Source organism: Zootoca vivipara, chromosome 1 (assembly GCF_965207765.1).
Source record: "Zootoca vivipara chromosome 1, rZooViv2.hap1.1, whole genome shotgun sequence".
In the NCBI taxonomy this organism is placed as follows: domain Eukaryota; kingdom Metazoa; phylum Chordata; class Lepidosauria; order Squamata; family Lacertidae; genus Zootoca; species Zootoca vivipara.
Genome location: NC_142582.1, coordinates 102,034,978 through 102,051,348, shown reverse-complemented (window position 1 = coordinate 102,051,348; position 16,371 = coordinate 102,034,978). Strand labels below are relative to the sequence as shown.

The 16,371-nt window shown below is 42.3% G+C and overlaps 1 protein-coding gene across 2 annotated transcripts in view; it reads left to right on the top strand.

Annotated features, from left to right (window-relative positions):
- The window catches only part of LOC118082268 (uncharacterized), a 19,035-nt gene extending 2,664 nt beyond the window's left edge, over positions 1-16,371 (top strand). Inside the window, exons 2-9 of one of the 2 annotated variants that reach the window (XM_088671775.1) lie at positions 4,118-4,223; positions 5,619-5,740; positions 7,071-7,209; positions 7,626-7,747; positions 9,485-9,595; positions 10,599-10,705; positions 15,312-15,402; positions 16,083-16,371. In XM_088671775.1, the coding sequence (XP_088527901.1) occupies positions 4,172-4,223; positions 5,619-5,740; positions 7,071-7,209; positions 7,626-7,747; positions 9,485-9,595; positions 10,599-10,705; positions 15,312-15,402; positions 16,083-16,199 (861 nt within the window). In that variant the 5' untranslated portion in view covers positions 4,118-4,171 and the 3' untranslated portion in view covers positions 16,200-16,371. The remainder of the gene's footprint in view (positions 1-4,117; positions 4,224-5,618; positions 5,741-7,070; positions 7,210-7,625; positions 7,748-9,484; positions 9,596-10,598; positions 10,706-15,311; positions 15,403-16,082) is intronic. The other variant, XM_035109426.3, reaches the window with a different exon arrangement.

The following is a 16,371-nucleotide window of genomic DNA, read 5'->3' as shown; positions in this document are numbered from 1 at the left end:
ACACTGGCTGAACAGATACGGTATGAACAAATATTGAACAGACAGGCACTGAATGACTTTAACATCTGTGCTGGGCCTACCTTGGGATGGCCAGCGTAGAACTTCAGGCAACTATGACTACCATGGGACTTGGCCTGTATACTACTGGCCTGTATTCAGCAGGAAAAGCTCTGGATCTGGTCTTTCTTGCTGGGTTAATGATCTGGAATTGAGGGTAATACACCATGTGGTAATACCTGTGGCAGTACCCCAATTGCAGAATTTCCTCTCCCTGGAAACTTGAGTAGCACCAATGCTTTTGGCATTTCAGTTCCAGGAGAAGACCTGGTTGTTTGCCAAAACATTTGTGGACTGTTGGACTGCTGCTGTAATTCTGGGTGTTTTTATGACTGAACTTTTAATGCCATGTTTTTAACCTGCACTTAACTACCTGTAATTGCTCTTGTTTTATGTTGTAACCTGCCTGGAATCACATAATGAATTGCAAGCTAAAAATACATTTAATAAAGGGAATATGTGGGCCACCTCCACTCCCATCTCTGAGACAATGGTAGGTTACCCTTTATCTCAATTTTCTTCTCAAGAAACATTAGGCTTGACTATCAGAAGGTCGGCAGTTCGAATCCCCATGACAGGGTGAGCTCCCGTTGCTCGGTCCCTGCTCCTGCCCTCCTAGCAGTTCGAAAGCACGTCAAAGTGCAAGTAGATAAATAGGTACCGCTCCGGCGGGAAGGTAGACGGCATTTCTGTGCGCTGCTCTGGTTCGCCAGAAGCGGCTTTGTCATGCTAGCCACGTGACCCGGAAGCTGTCTGCGGACAAACGCTGGCTCCCTTGGCCAGAAAAGCAAGATGAGCGCCGCAACACCAGAGTTGTCCGTGACTGGACCTAACGGTCAGGAGTCCCTTTACCTTTACTAGTTTGCACAAGGTCTGTGCATATCTGCTGAGAAGGAAGGCCCATTGAATTCAATGGGTTTTACTCCCAGGTAACTGCAAATGATTACAGTATAAGCAAGACATGTTACAGCTTTAGAGAATGCATTCTGTTTCCTTTCTTTTCACTGAAGGAGAGTTTTACAGCTGATGTATTGGGATCCTTGTTTCAGATTTCAAAATACTGGAGGGCATCTCTGCTATTCACCTGGATTTCGGGTGAGGGAGCACGCCTTTGCTGGAGAGAAAAAAATAGCCTTTGCTTTGTCCTATTGCTTCTCTAGTTAGTGAAGTGGGTGTTTTGCTTGAGCAGCTGCTTGCAAGCAGCAGGGGAAGAACAGGTTGAGGAGAGTAAAGTCATAGGCTGTATGCATGTTGTCACAGTGGCCTGGGTGGGCTACTTCAGAGTAACGACTCCACACTGCTCTGCATTTTATCTTTTTATTGGTGCTGCGTATTTACAGTGCTAAAGGCAATACTATTTACAGAGACACATCTTATCCGCTTGAGTCAGAACCTCCGAATGGCGTTTGGTGCGTTTTTCTCCAACATAACAACTTGGGGAGACCCAGCCTCTTCCCCCTACGTTTTCTGCGCAATTCCAGAGTTGGGGGGATAGGTCTGCCCCCCTTGCTTTCCCCTTCCTGTCCCACCTGGGACGATGGCTCCTCTACCCTGCCTGAGCCTCGGACACCACTTCCTGCTTCCCCACTTGCATCGGAACTCTCCCTGCTTTCCCCTGCGCTCGGGGATGGGCTGGAACTCAGGAGGGGAGGGACTTCGCGATATCCCCTGTCCCTCACACATGTCATATATTTAAAGCATATCACTTTCCCCAAAGAATCGTGGGGACTCCCGGATTTAGGCAGGAAAGCCCATCAAAACCCACCGATACCAGCTATTGCACATAGATGCTGCCCTCATGTTACTGGTCAGCCTACAGTCATGAGCTGGCACCTGGCACGGGGTGGTAGCTAAGCTGAAGGGAGGTGTCCTCTCTATATGTATGTGGCATCTTATTAAAGGTAAAGTACCCCTGGACTGTTAAATGCAGTCAAAGGCGACGATGGGGTGCGGCACTCATGTCGCTTTTCAGGCTGAGGGACCCGGTGTTTGTCCACAGGCAGCTTTCCAGGTCTTGTGGCCAGCATGAATAAACCACTTCTGGTGCAACAGAACACCGTGACAGAAGCCAGCGCACATGGAAACGTCATACCGTCCCGCCACAGCAGTACCTATTTATCTACTTGCACTGGTGTGCTTTTGAACTGCTAGGTTGGCACGAGCTGGGCAAAGCAACAGGAACTCACCCCATTGCACGGATTCGAATTAGCGACCTTCCGATCTGCAAGCCCAAGAGGCTCAGTGGTTTAGATCACAGCGGCACCTGTGTCCCGCTGCATCTTATTACCAGGTGCTGGAAACCAAAGGAGAGTCGAGTGTTGTTGCACTCAGGTCCTGTTATATGGCTTCCCATGGGCGCCTGGTTCCCCACTGTGAGAACAGGATGCTGGGCTAGATGAGCCACTGGACAGATTCAGCAAGTCTGTTACATTATTTTTATTAGGCCTTGTTTTTCTCTGACCCATAAAGGACAACCACAGATTATAAAGGTTTCTTACATGTCTCTGCTTCCACATTCCATCCATGAAAGGCGATTGCTGTCTCCAGAACCAGGTCCAAGGAGCCAACTTGACTCAACTTCTCTTCTTGAGAGAGAGAGGGAGAGAATAAAGCGTGGGTGAATTCTCCCCTTGCTGTGCTCTTCTTGTGGGAGAGAGGTTTAGAAGATATTATTACTTTCTCATAGCAGACTTAGCACAATGGTGATTGCTCCACAGCTGCCCTCATTCACCTTTAAACATTTCCCACAAAATACTTAGGCTAGAATAAATCACAGACACAGCATTGCAAATAAGTGAATATTTTACTCAGAGTTTCAGAAGTTTCAGGAAACAACTCTCCATCTGTTGGCAGTAAAGTAAAGAAGAAAAGGTTCCAAAGGAAAGACATTTGTCTTCTTACACAAATGAATCATGCAGAAGATGCAGGCTGTAAAATTTCTTAAGAGAGATTTTTCATTCATGTGGTTTTTCTTCAGCTGGGAGCCATGTTTGGGTACCAGCTTCTTCGAGGAACACAGAGGTGGGGGGGGGAGGTGAGGAAGCAACGGCTGCTGGGAGCCTGCTGAGTTCCATCCTTGTTAACTTGGGATCAGAATAACCCTTTCATGCCCATAAGTGTGCGTCAGCAACTGCATATTACTACAACTTGTCCCTGATATTATTTTCTCTTCATGTGGCAGCACTTGTACACCATCCGAGATAGCATTTTATCTCCTGAGTCCAGAGCATTTTAGGTTCTCCAGTGTGTTCTGGTATGAAGGGTGTATGGGAGCTCCTATCAGATTCAAGCCAATTATGGAGGTTTTTGCTGAGCCAAAGGGAAGCATACAGAATGCACCTTCAGTTCAATTATCTTGGTTACTATCTAGCTGGCTGAGGGGTGCATTTTTTTCTGTCAGGGTTTTCCATGTCAGCATGAGGACAGTAAATGTGCATATTCAACTTGGAGTCTGTAACCATTCTTGAAGATCTTGTGGAAGCAGCAAAGAGTCGTTTGCTACCAGAGCACATCTACTGCATCTATATGATTAGACCAGGGGTCAGCAAACTTTTTCAGCAGGGGGCCGGTCCACTGTCCCTCAGACCTTGTGGGGGGCCAGACTATTTTTTAAAAAATGAACGAATTCCTATGCCCCACAAATAACCCAGAGATGCATTTTAAATAAAAAGGACACATTCTACTCATGTAAAAACATGCTGATTCCCGGACCGTTCACGGGCCGGATTTAGAAGGCAAATGGGCTGCATCCGGCCCCCGGGCCTTAGTTTGAGAACCCCTGGATTAGATGGATGGCTAAAGAAAAAGTTAGCTAATTATAGAGTTGCATCCAATTCACAAGGAGCTGCAGCCAGGAAATCCCACTGTGTGGGAACACTTGGGCAATGGCAACATTGGGTATAACCCATGGTTCTTTCTGTAGCCACACAACAGCCACTGAGATAGGAGGGTGCATTTTTTAGCTTATGTGGGATTTCAGCTCTTGCTGGGTTTTGCCTGCCACTTTCATATTGGAGCAACCACAAGGTTTCAAATCCTTTTCTTTCTTTTTCTCCCTTAGGAAAAAAACATCTCCTCAAGATGTTCCTTTAATTGGTAAACTGGATGGGCCTGTATGACGAGTTTTGCAGTGAAATGCTGGCCTCCACCTTCCTTCCCAAAATACTGTAACTACAAATAACAATGCTTGAAACTACTTTGGGGAGTTACTGAGCTAAGAGAAATTGATTTTAAAATAGTCTTAAGGCTGCAGCGTTAAAATTGTGTCATAGCAAACGGTAATTCTATTGTGTCCGAGGTCTAAGTAGCTGGGTGAAAGGAAGTTCTAGTTACAGGTAGGTTGCCATGTTGGTTTGCCGTAGTCAAAACAAAATAAAAAAATTCCTTCCAGTAGCACCTTAGAGACCAACTGAAGAAGTGTGCATGCACATGAAAGCTCATACCAATGACAAACTTAGTTGGTCTCTAAGGTGCTACAGGAAGGAATTTTTTTTATTTTGGGTGAAAGGAAGGTGGCAGTGTTGGTGATGCATCTTCAATCCTAACAGTATTCTTCCTGTGTACAGTTCTAGCCAGTCACTGCGTATCAGCCATGCCCACCTTTAGGATACTGTAAGCTGTTAAGAGATTGAAGCCGGGCATTCCTGACCCCAGTTGACTCTTTTTCTTTTCTAACAAAGAAAAAGAAATGGGGTCACGAAGAGTCAGACACGACTAAACGACTAAACAACAACAACAAACTCTCAGGACCCTGTGGCTATTGAGCATGCATTGCCCTCTCTGGACTTTTTGGGGAAGATTGCCCTCTTAGGTTTTTTCCATTGTCTTTTAAAAGGCTTTTTGTATTTCTGCCTGCCTCTTGTATCTCAGTGGTCTTGTTTTGTCAAGGGAGTTTGCTATTAGAGGCAGTAATTTTAAGGGAAGAAGAGGGTAAGCAATAATACAGAAGCCAGCCTGAGCTGAAAAAGTCACCACGTTGCAGAAAATAGTGCTACAGGGAATAAAATGTATATTAACAGCCTGCAGGTCAAATTCTTAGTTTTGGAGACTTTCTCACATTGATATTTCATACTGTTGAAGATACCTCATAAATGTCACTACTGAGCTATGCTTTCCCTCCATTTTCCATTATTTCCTCAATTACTGTTCCAACAAATCTTTGCTTATACCTTTTTTCAAATATGAAATGTGTTTAAAAATGTACAAGCAAGCGATTGCATGTTTTTGTCCTTCTTCCAATACTTCAAAAGCATCTTTGATGTTTAAAAAGCTAATTGAATGAAATACGATAACTTTGGTGGGAGCAAAGATTGCCGTGTTGGTAGGTTTATACATCTTAAAGTAAATCTTAAAATAACTGAGTGCTTTTTGAAATGTAATGTCATCGGCATGTAAATCTGTCGCCTATAGGGAAAATAAGCAACAAAAGTTGTGCAACAGCTCTTCAAATAAAAATCCTGAACATCTGGAATTGTGTGCAAATCACAGTTGCATTAATACTGTTGATGCCTGATAGTGTCACATGATATTTTATTATTTATATATACATATATATTTTGTAGCTGACTTTGATGAATTCACGTCCAGTAACGATGATATTATTCTCAGAAGTATTGCTGAAGATCTTAGAGATTGTTTGCCAAAAGAGGCCATGCTCAGCTCCGAGCACCTTGCGCTCCAAAAAGTAAGTTTAGCTTTTGACGCCTTCCTGTCCATTAGGACAGTGTCAGATGGCTTAGTGATTTGGGTCCACCACTAGGGCTATCTGGGACTTTTGTCTGATGCAGGTTGCTGAATGACCTGATTGCCGGGGGCATCGGTCTTTAACAGCTCAAGAAAGAGAAGTGCAGGGAATAAACTGCTGAAGAAGTGTCCTTGTGCTGATTGGCCCAGTGTAGGTCAGGTGATGCTTGGTCATGCTTAATCATCTAAGCAGCAAAAACAATAAAACACTACAAAGCATCGATCAACTTTTCAAGTTCCCCAGAATTTTTATTCTACCTAAAAGTTTCCTTGGGTTTTTTCTTTTATACTCTGAAACATATTTCTTCTCCCTCTATTTCACCTATCTATCCTGAATAAGAGTTTTGAAGAACTCAAAAGATTGCTCACTGTGACTTCTGAGTTGACCCTAATAAAAACAGTACACTGCAGTTATTTTTGGATCCCACCTCTCCAAATGAACCAGCATAGCTGGCTGCAATGTTCATTTGTTTGGGGGAAAAATACTGAATTCAGCTGCCTAGGGGGAGCCTAGAATTTCTACTACCTAACAATGGGACCTGGGGTATGAGGGTTACATGTCCTCTGCCTATGGGGGAACTAGTTTTGCTTCCATTGGCTCATCTTAATCAGCTAAAATTACAGTAGTCACTAGCTTTCGTCATATTACTCCACAATTTTTCCCCTTTTGCTGTTTGCTTTACAATGAAGATATATATTCCAGCTAGCACTGATTACCTATTAAGTATTGCACAAGTAAATGCTAGCTAGAATTTACTTATAGCTGCAGAAACTCTGCCACCTTCAAAGTGCATCCTTAGGCAGCAGTGTGGGGTCTCCAAATGAAACGCCCAGCTGTGAATATAACTCATTGTTGTAGCAGTATAATATATAATGACTCCTTTAGACTGAGAAAACATGTTAAATTAGAGGTACAAAATAATGAGGAAACAGGCATTTTAGATCAAGGGTTCCCAGACTGTGGTTTGTGGACCACCAGTGGTCTGAGAGCTTCTCTCGGGTTTTCCATGGTGTGCCTATAAAAATACAGTTAAAATTTATAGAGCAACCAGCACAGTGCATTATTATTGGTTCAATAGACAAGAAGATCATGAAGTGGCCAGCCAAGACCCACGGCAATTTTCAAGTGGTCCTTTGTGAGGGCAGGGAGTTAAGGAACCACTGACTTAGGTGCAGTGGAACAGAAAGTATAGGGCTTAAACTGTGTGCAGCCAGTACTGGGGAAAATATGCTGATTAATATACATGTTCAGCTTTATGCTTCTCTTTCAGCTGCAACAGCAAACAAAACCCACGGTCCATATTGATGCTTTCCTTTATGATGATGACTGTATTGACTCACTGTGTGAAGAAGGGAAGATGAGCAGATATTACTGTCTTATGTGTGGCTCTCATCGGACAGCACCATTAGGTAAGTACATAGATGATGTACTTGGAGGCCAAATGACAGCATTGGTCAATGTGTGCCTATGCAGTTAATCCAATTTTTTTCCTAAATAAAATATGGAGTAGCTTCAGGATTCAGTCAGATGTGGAACTATGCTTTTCAGAGTGAGCTGTGGAAGCATCTACAAGTTATTGTGAAATGGGAAATAAGGTGAAAGTCCATAAAAAAAGGGAAATGGGTTTGACTGCATGGTCTCTCTGAGCAAAATTCTAAAGATGTGAATGTAGTGGGGAATATTATTCTCAGCAGACAAGTGGAAAAATGATAATTCTTGTTGGAAAGGTGTTTTAATCCATGTTCTACTAAACATTTGACAGTGGTTGATGATTGTTCCAGAAATGTTTTTTAAAAAACCAAATTGTTTTGCTCTTATTTCCCAGAGTTCATTTCTCATTCATTTTCCATCTCGGAACTGAAGTTTCTCTTTCGGCATGTACTGCCTGATCTGACAGGAAAGGTGGTGGTTGACATTGGTTCCAGACTTGGTGCGGTCCTGTTTGGGGTAAAACCCAGTCCTGGAATTTGTTAACAATTTTCTGTGTTGTATCTTTTTCCTGTTCTTGGTGGTTATTCTATTCTTCTGTGCTATGTGTTGTCCTGCAGATATGCTGTTTAATGTTATAACGCTACCTTGCTCAAAATTAGGCATCCCCAAACTTCGGCCCTCCAGATGTTTTGGACTACAATTCCCATCTTCCCTGACCACTGGTCTTGCTAGCTAGGGATCATGGGAGTTGTAGGCCAAAACATCTGGAGGGCTGCAGTTTGGGGATGCCTGCTCAAAATCTTGCTCACAACATGAGTAGTGTATTACTGGAAATCTTACTCCAAACCCAGATGTGATATGACTACATTCTCTTCTCTAAGCCAGAAAGACACGGGTGCAATGGCATATTACAGCCACTTTTTTATTATAAATGCCCAGTAAGTCTTTGGATAAGGAGGGGGGTTGGGCTGGTGATCCTTTCTTTGAGTTTTGGGCAAATCCAGCTCAGGTTTCTTTATCCCACTCAATAGTTAAAATCATTGTTTCAGCAGTTTATAGGAAATAGATATCAGGAAGCCATTGCTCAGGTTTGGTTTTGCAGTCACGTTTTGCTTCACCGTAAAGTTGACATCTGTGTATAATTTTGGTTTTCAAACTTTGTGTGTGCCTTCCTAGGCCTACAGCCTTAGGGAAGGGCTGGAATTCAATAGTGGAGCACAGGCCTCAGACACTGAACAGCTTCTGCAAGGCAGTGTAGATACTTCGAATGACCCAAGACAGCCTCATATTTTACTGTAATATGTTCCCCTTGTTACCAAGAAAAATCAGCAGTTGCTTACCTAGCTAAACTCAGTTCTTTGGTTACTGTTGTTGTATTATCTTATGGTTTGATTGACTGACATTGATCCCTTTAGTGCTCCTTCAGATTTAGGAAGGCAGGATAAAACCCCCTTAATAAATAAAGAAAGAAAGAAAAGAAAAGCATAGGACCATAGCATTTTATCAAAAGGTCTTAAGGAGCTCTATAAAAAAATATTAGGCTGCCCCCATTGGCATAATCTTGATCAGGAAAGGGAGCTTTTTTCCCTTGGAATACCTTAGATGCTCTGACCACTTGTATAAAGGATCCAGTTATTTCTTGGCATTACTTTATTTCCTGGAATAACAAATGAAGTAGATGCGGTGTCAATTTTTGCTAATTTTTTCCTGAATTAGGAACACTTGTTAACGTTTAGAAAGCTGAATCACTTTATGGTGTTAAAAATGGAATACATCCTCCAGATAAAGCATAACTCATACTTTTAAAAATAGTTCTTTTCATCATATTCTTTGCTACTATTTATAAAAGTGGCAATCTGCCATATTTAATCTGAATAGACTGTTTTTCTAGCCAGATGGTTAAGAGTTTCAGAAAGCTGTAATAGTTATCATTTAGGGACATCTTAATATGTGGGTTTCTAGCATTTGTCATGTTAAAGCCATATAAGTTGATCAAGCCTCTTGTGAAACATTTATTCTAATTTATAAGATAAATTATTATGGCGGGATAGACTTTGTATTGTTGGGCTAAACACTATTTTGAGCACTTGCTACCAAGCCCTCTGGAACAGGGCCTGAAACTTTCAAAGATTCTTACAATTTCATCATATATATATATATATATATATATATATATATATATATATATATTTCGGTGAAGCTTAATATTTCACTTCAGTCCACCTATATATCCTACACTGGCTTTTCTTTTAGGGCTACTTTTATAGCTCAGCGTCTCAGATCTATGGTGTTGAAATGAATGCAGACTTTTGCCGGTTGCAGGAAGTTATCGTTGCAAAATACCAACTTCATGGAAGAATAAAGGTAGTAACATATTTCTTAGTTTGTTTTATTTACAGAGAGATTTTGAACTAGCAAGTCAGTATTCATGGAAAAATAATGTCATCGGAGTTGCAGAATCTTTGCAGTCGTACAAATACCTGGTAGGAAACCTTAAATAGTTGAAGTTTGTAAATGATTATGACTGAAACCATCATGTGATTCAAACCAACTCCATAGCAGCCTGTACATTCCGCTCTAGAGTTAAACGGAGGCTGGAGGATATTCAATATTCATAAAATTGAAACAATTAAAAAGGTTTAAGATGATTTTAAGGTTTTCCCATGACCAACAAGAAAAGAATAATAGTACAGTACCGTATTTAGTATTTGTATAATCAGGTGTTCTAAGCACTTTGTGTGCTATCTTGTGGTACTATGCACAGTATAATTCAATAAGAAAGGTCAGTATTTTTACACCCATATTGCAAATGGGGAGGCTGAGGCCAAGGGTAAGAGGCTTGCTTACGGTCAGGGTCAGGGAACCTCTGGCCTGCGGACCAGCCATGGCCCACCAGGTGTCCCCGTTGGGTCTGTGAGACCATTTTGGACAAGCCAAAACTGCCCAGCAGCTTCCAAATCAGCCAGCAATCAGCTGGTTGGCCGGAGTCTTTAAAGTGCTATGCAAAGCAGGAACCCAGCACAAAGCAGTATCACCCCCCCAATCAGCTGATGAGATGGGAGAGGGAGCACTTCCTTGATCCAGTTGTTCTTGCCACCCTTATTTTTCAGTAGCTGTTTCACTGTAAAGTGAAGCAGCTGCTGAAATGAATTGGTAGGATTCACCAAATGCACATCAGTGGAATCCCTGTGCAAAGCCTTCTGCTTGTGCAACACGACCTTTTCCTACTGTATGCCACTGCGCCTTCAAAAAATGGCTTTTGGGGGGGAGAACCCCCAGAACAGTGGGGGGGGGGGCTAATTTCAGTATTTGAGATCATTGCCAGATGATTTTTCATGTTAGAAGCTTACAATTTTTTTCCCTTCAGGTACTTCATGCAGACATTTGTACTCAGGCGTCACTTCTTCAGAATGCTGACGTCGTTGTGATGAATAATGTTTTTGAATATTTCCTTGACAGCTCAGAACAGGCCAGGTAAGATGTGTGTGCCTGAATTTTTTAGAAACTAGGAATACATTCCTGAGGATACAGTTAGACTTACACGTGTTTCTCCTCTTTTAAAAAACTAGAATTGAAATGTATATTTAAGAAAAATGTAAGTTCCCAGACCAGGCATAGGCAAACTCTGCCCTCCAGATGTTTTGAGATTACAATTCCCATTATCACTGACCACTGGTCCTGTTAGCTAGGGATGATAGGAGTTGTAGTCCCAAAGCATCAGGAGGGCCGAGTTTGCCTATGCCTGTTCCAGACTCTCAAACTTAAGTAGTTATTATGAAGCAAGTTGTTTAAGCGATATATGACAGATTTAATGTCAGCTAATAAGGAGTCCCCCCTTCATGGATCAATGCCTTGTCGTGGCGAAGGGGCTTGAATAACTCAGAGAAGCTATGAGCTATGCCATGCAGGGCCACCCAAGATGGACAGGTCAGAGTGGAGAGTTTTGACTAAACGTGATCCACCTGGAGAAGGAACTGGCAAGCCACTCCAGTATCCCTGCCAAGAAAACTCCATGGACAAAGACAACAGGCATATAAAAGTTATGACGCTGGAAGATGAGCCCCTCAGGTCGGAAGGCGTCCAACATGCTACTGAGGAAGAGCGGAGGACAAGTACAAGTAGATTCAGAGCTGATGAAGCGGCTGGGCCAAAGCCGAAAGGACGCTCAGTTGCGGATATGCCTGGAAGTGAAAGGAAAGTCCGATGCTGTAAAGAAAAATATTGCATAGGAACCTGGAATGTAAGAACCATGAATGGAGGTAAGCTGGATGTGGTCAAAAATGAGATGACAAGAATAAATATCGACATCCTGGGCATCAGTGAACTAAAATGGAAGGGAATGGGTGAATTCAGTTCGGGTGACTATCATATCTACTACTGTGGGCAAGAATCCTGTAGAAGAAATGGAGTGGCCCTCATAGTCAACAAAAGAGTGGCAAAAGCTGTGATGGGATGCAATCTCAAAAATGACAGAATGATCTCGATACGAATCCAAGGCAGACCTTTTAACATCACAGTAATCCAAGTTTATGCACCAACTACCGGTGCTGAAGAAAGTGAAATTGACCAATTCTATGAAGACCTACAACACCTTCTAGAAATGACACCAAAGAAGGATGTTCTTCTCATTACAGGGGATTGGAATGCTAAAGTAGGGAATCAAGAGATAAAAGGAACAACTGGCAAGTTTGGCCTTGGAGTTCAAAATGAAGCAGGGCAAAGGCTAATAGAGTTCTGTCAAGAGAACAAGCTGGTCATCACAAACACTCTCTTCCAACAACACAAGAGACGACTCTACACATGGATATCACCAAATGGGCAGCATCGAAATCAGATTGATTATATTCTCTGCAGCCAAAGATGGAGAAGCTCTATACAGTCAGCAAAAACAAGACCTGGAGCTGACTGTAACTCAGATCATCAGCTTCTTATAGCAAAATTCCAGCTTAAACTGAAGAAAGTAGGAAAAACCACTGGGCCAGTAAGATACAATCTGAATCAAATCCCTTATGAATACACAGTGGAAGTGAGGAACAGGTTTAAGGATTTAGATTTGGTGGACAGAGTGCCTGAAGAACTATGGATGGAGGCTCGTAACATTATACAGGAGGCAGCAACGAAAACCATCCCAAGGAAAAGGAAATGCAAGAAAGCAAAATGGCTGTCCAACGAGGCCTTACAAATAGCGGAGGAGAGGAGGCAAGCAAAATGCAAGGGAGATAGGGAAAGATACAGGAAACTGAATGCAGATTTCCAAAAAACAGCAAGGAGAGACAAGAGGGTCTTCTTAAATGAGCAATGCAAAGAAATAGAGGAAAACAATAGAATGGGGAAAACCAGAGATCTGTTCAAGAAAATTGGAGATATGAAAGGAACATTTCGTACAAAGATTACCATAATCAAGGACAAAAGTGGTAAGGACCTAACAGAAGCAGAAGACATCAAGAAGAGGTGGCAAGAATACACAGAGGAATTATACCAGAAAGATATGGAGGTCTCGTACACCCCAGGTAGTGTGGTTGCTGACCTTGAGCCAGACATCTTGGAGAGTGAAGTCAAATGGGCCTTAGAAAGCACTGCTAATAACAAGGCCAGTGGAAGTGATGATATTCCAGCTGAACTATTTAAAATTTTAAAAGATGATGCTGTTAAGGTGCTACACCCAATATGCCAGCAAGTTTGGAAAACTCAGCAATGGCCAGAGGATTGGAGAAGATCAGTCTACATCCCAATTCCAAAGAAGGGCAGTGCCAAAGAATGCTCCAACTACCGCACAATTGCGCTCATTTCACACGCTAGCAAGGTTATGCTTAAAATTCTACAAGGCAGGCTTAGGCAGTATGTGGACCGAGAACTCCCAGAAGTGCAAGCTGGATTTCGAAAGGGCAGAGGAACCAGAGACCAAATAGCAAACATGCGCTGGATTATGGAGAAAGCTAGAGAGTTCCAGAAAAACGTCTACTTCTGCTTCATTGACTATGCAAAAGCCTTTGACTGTGTCGACCACAGCAAACTATGGCAAGTTCTTAAAGAAATGGGAGTGCCTGATCACCTCATCTGTCTCCTGAGAAATCTCTATGTGGGACAAGAAGCTACAGTTAGAACTGGATATGGAACAACTGATTGGTTCAAAATTGGGAAAGGAGTACGACAAGGTTGTATATTGTCTCCCTGCTTATTTAACTTATATGCAGAATTCATCATGCGAAAGGCTGGACTAGATGAATCCCAAGCAGGAATTAAGATTGCCGGAAGAAATATCAACAACCTCAGATATGCAGATGACACAACCTTGATGGCAGAAAGCGAGGAGGAATTAAAGAACCTTTTAATGAGGGTGAAAGAGGAGAGCGCAAAATATGGTCTGAAGCTCAACATCAAAAAAACCAAGATCATGGCCACTGGTCCCATCACCTCCTGGCAAATAGAAGGGGAAGAAATGGAGGCAGTGAGAGATTTTACTTTCTTGGGCTCCTTGATCACTGCAGATGGTGACAGCAGTCACGAAATTAAAAGACGCCTGCTTCTTGGGAGAAAAGCAATGACAAACCTAGACAGCATCTTAAAAAGCAGAGACATCACCTTGCCGACAAAGGTCCGTATAGTTAAAGCTATGGTTTTCCCAGTAGTGATGTATGGAAGTGAGAGCTGGACCATAAAGAAGGCTGATCGCCGAAGAATTGATGCTTTTGAATTATGGTGCTGGAGGAGACTCTTGAGAGTCCCATGGACTGCTAGAAGATCAAACCTATCCATTCTTAAGGAAATCAGCCCTGAGTGCTCCCTGGAAGGACAGATCGTGAAGCTGAGGCTCCAATACTTTGGCCACCTCATGAGAAGAGAAGAATCCTTGGAAAAGACCCTGATGTTGGGAAAGATTGAGGGCACTAGGAGAAGGGGACGACAGAGGACAAGATGGTTGGACAGTGTTCTCGAAGCTACGAACATGAGTTTGACCAAACTACGGGAGGCAGTGGAAGACAGGAGTGCCTGGCGTGCTATGGTCCATGGGGTCACGAAGAGTCGGACACGACTAAACGACTAAACAACAACAACAACAATAAGGAGTCCAGTGGACAATATTAGAAAACCTGGAAACTGATGGTGATCTTATAAATGCAAAAGTAAAAAATGAAAAAAATGAAGCCACCAGGCAGTTAACAACCTATGAGAAAATAATAGTGGGAGAAAACATAGTGGTGTAATGTCTAATTTCATCCATGCACAAAACTGTTACAGAGGTACAATTTTGCACACAGCAAAATTTAAGAAGTTGGTGGGTGGTAAATTGGAATTTAGACATAGAGGAAGAAGAGTGAAACAAATTGTGGACGAAAGCGCCATGCAAATCCCTATCAGCAATGACAAGTGAAAGAGCTCTCAATATTGTAGTTAAACTACAACACCTACGGTACCAGCCCCAAGCAGCATGGCCGGTCCCCCACAGCTGGAAGGCCACAGGTGTCCTAGCAGCAGCTGTCATAACAGTTGCCTCAAATTAGAGCCTCTCTTGTTATGCAGCCTGAGGCTGGGATTGCAGCTATTATTTGGTACAAGTTCCTGGACCCAATTCCAGGCAATTCAATTAACACATACACTGTGACCCTGGATGACCCATTCCACAATGTTTGGTAAGTCCCACTAACCCTAGAGGCTTTTGGGGATGGGATATAGGGCTGTAGGATGGAAAGGATAAATCCATTGTACTGAGGCGCCTTGTGCTTATGCGGTGGTAGATTCAACCTGTTATTTACATCAGTAATATTTCTTTCTGTATTTTTTCAAGGGTTTACCTTTTCTGTTTTATCAATCTGGTTAATATTATTTCCCACAAACAGTGGGGTATACTCCATAATAATATTGTAATGTAAAATATAGTTGCATATATGTCAGGCGCATATCAAAGAGGCTGTAATGCTCATGCAGGCCAGGCTAAGCTTCTGTGTTTTTCTCTCAAGAGTACAAAGGCCAAATGATGGATGATAATAACTACACTTTGTTGGAACATGTTTGTTTGTACTAAGCAAGTAATTTTCCAGAAGGGTTGCTGCAAGTGAAATCTAAACTTACTTTCCCCTAGATCCTGGGAATTTATCAGGCAAAATGTAAGAAAGAAAGGTTCCTTATTAGTGACGTTGCCAAGCCTTGAGAAATCTCTTTCGGAGCTTCAAGTAAGTATTTATTTTTCAAACTTTTCTGCAGTCAGTCTTTCCTTTTTTTGGAAAAAGCTTTTTTGAGATCTGCAACAGAAGCTCTCCTTGTGTGTCCACCTCCTAGCTTACATAGCTGCCAAGTTTTCCCTTTTCTTGCGAGGAAGCCCATTCAGCATAATGGAATTTCCCTTTAAAAAAGGGATAACTTGGCAGCTATGCCTAGCTTAGTGAGGTTGGTGGTGAGAGAGAGGACCATGGAGGTCCCATGGAGGTCCCATGGCTTCCTGCCAGTAGGTCTCGTATTTGATGCTTTGGGAAGATCTGGGCAGACTGCCTGTTTCTCCCCTCAGGTCCCTAACAAATATACCTGTGAGAAAGAAGGACTGGTGTGGGGGGAAGCAACATGTGTCAATGGCAGAATGAAAATATGATTTTGATCAGCTCACTGAGGGCCACAGTACAATCATTTACAAGGATATAGTTGAGAGAGATAGCAAGGTGTGAATACTACCAATATTGCAGTCCCAAATCCGTCACAAGATATTTAAAAAACTTATGTAACTTGCAGACCTTACCTATGTTAGTCCTACAGCAGAAGAAGTTTTTATTTTGATAACCTTTTATCACCTGTCTTCATCAGTAGTCAAGAAGATGCACTGGAAAGCAGGTGCAAATATGAAATTTTAATTTCTTTTCAGGTGGACATTCAGCTCAGCCAATGGGTGGAAACTCTGCCATTGGACTACGATGTGTTTTTCGAAGAAGTTGCTGATAGAGAAGCACTTGAACAAATTCACTTGTACAGAATTCTCTAATACAAATGTGTACTTATATCGAAATTGCATTGAATTGCAGTTCTACAGTTCTTTTTTTCAAGAATTCTTATTTTTATTCATAATGCAAACACATAAACAATGAGCAATAAGAATAACCCAAACAGAGAGGCATACAAAAGCTCAAATAAAGTTCTTATTTTGATATACTGTA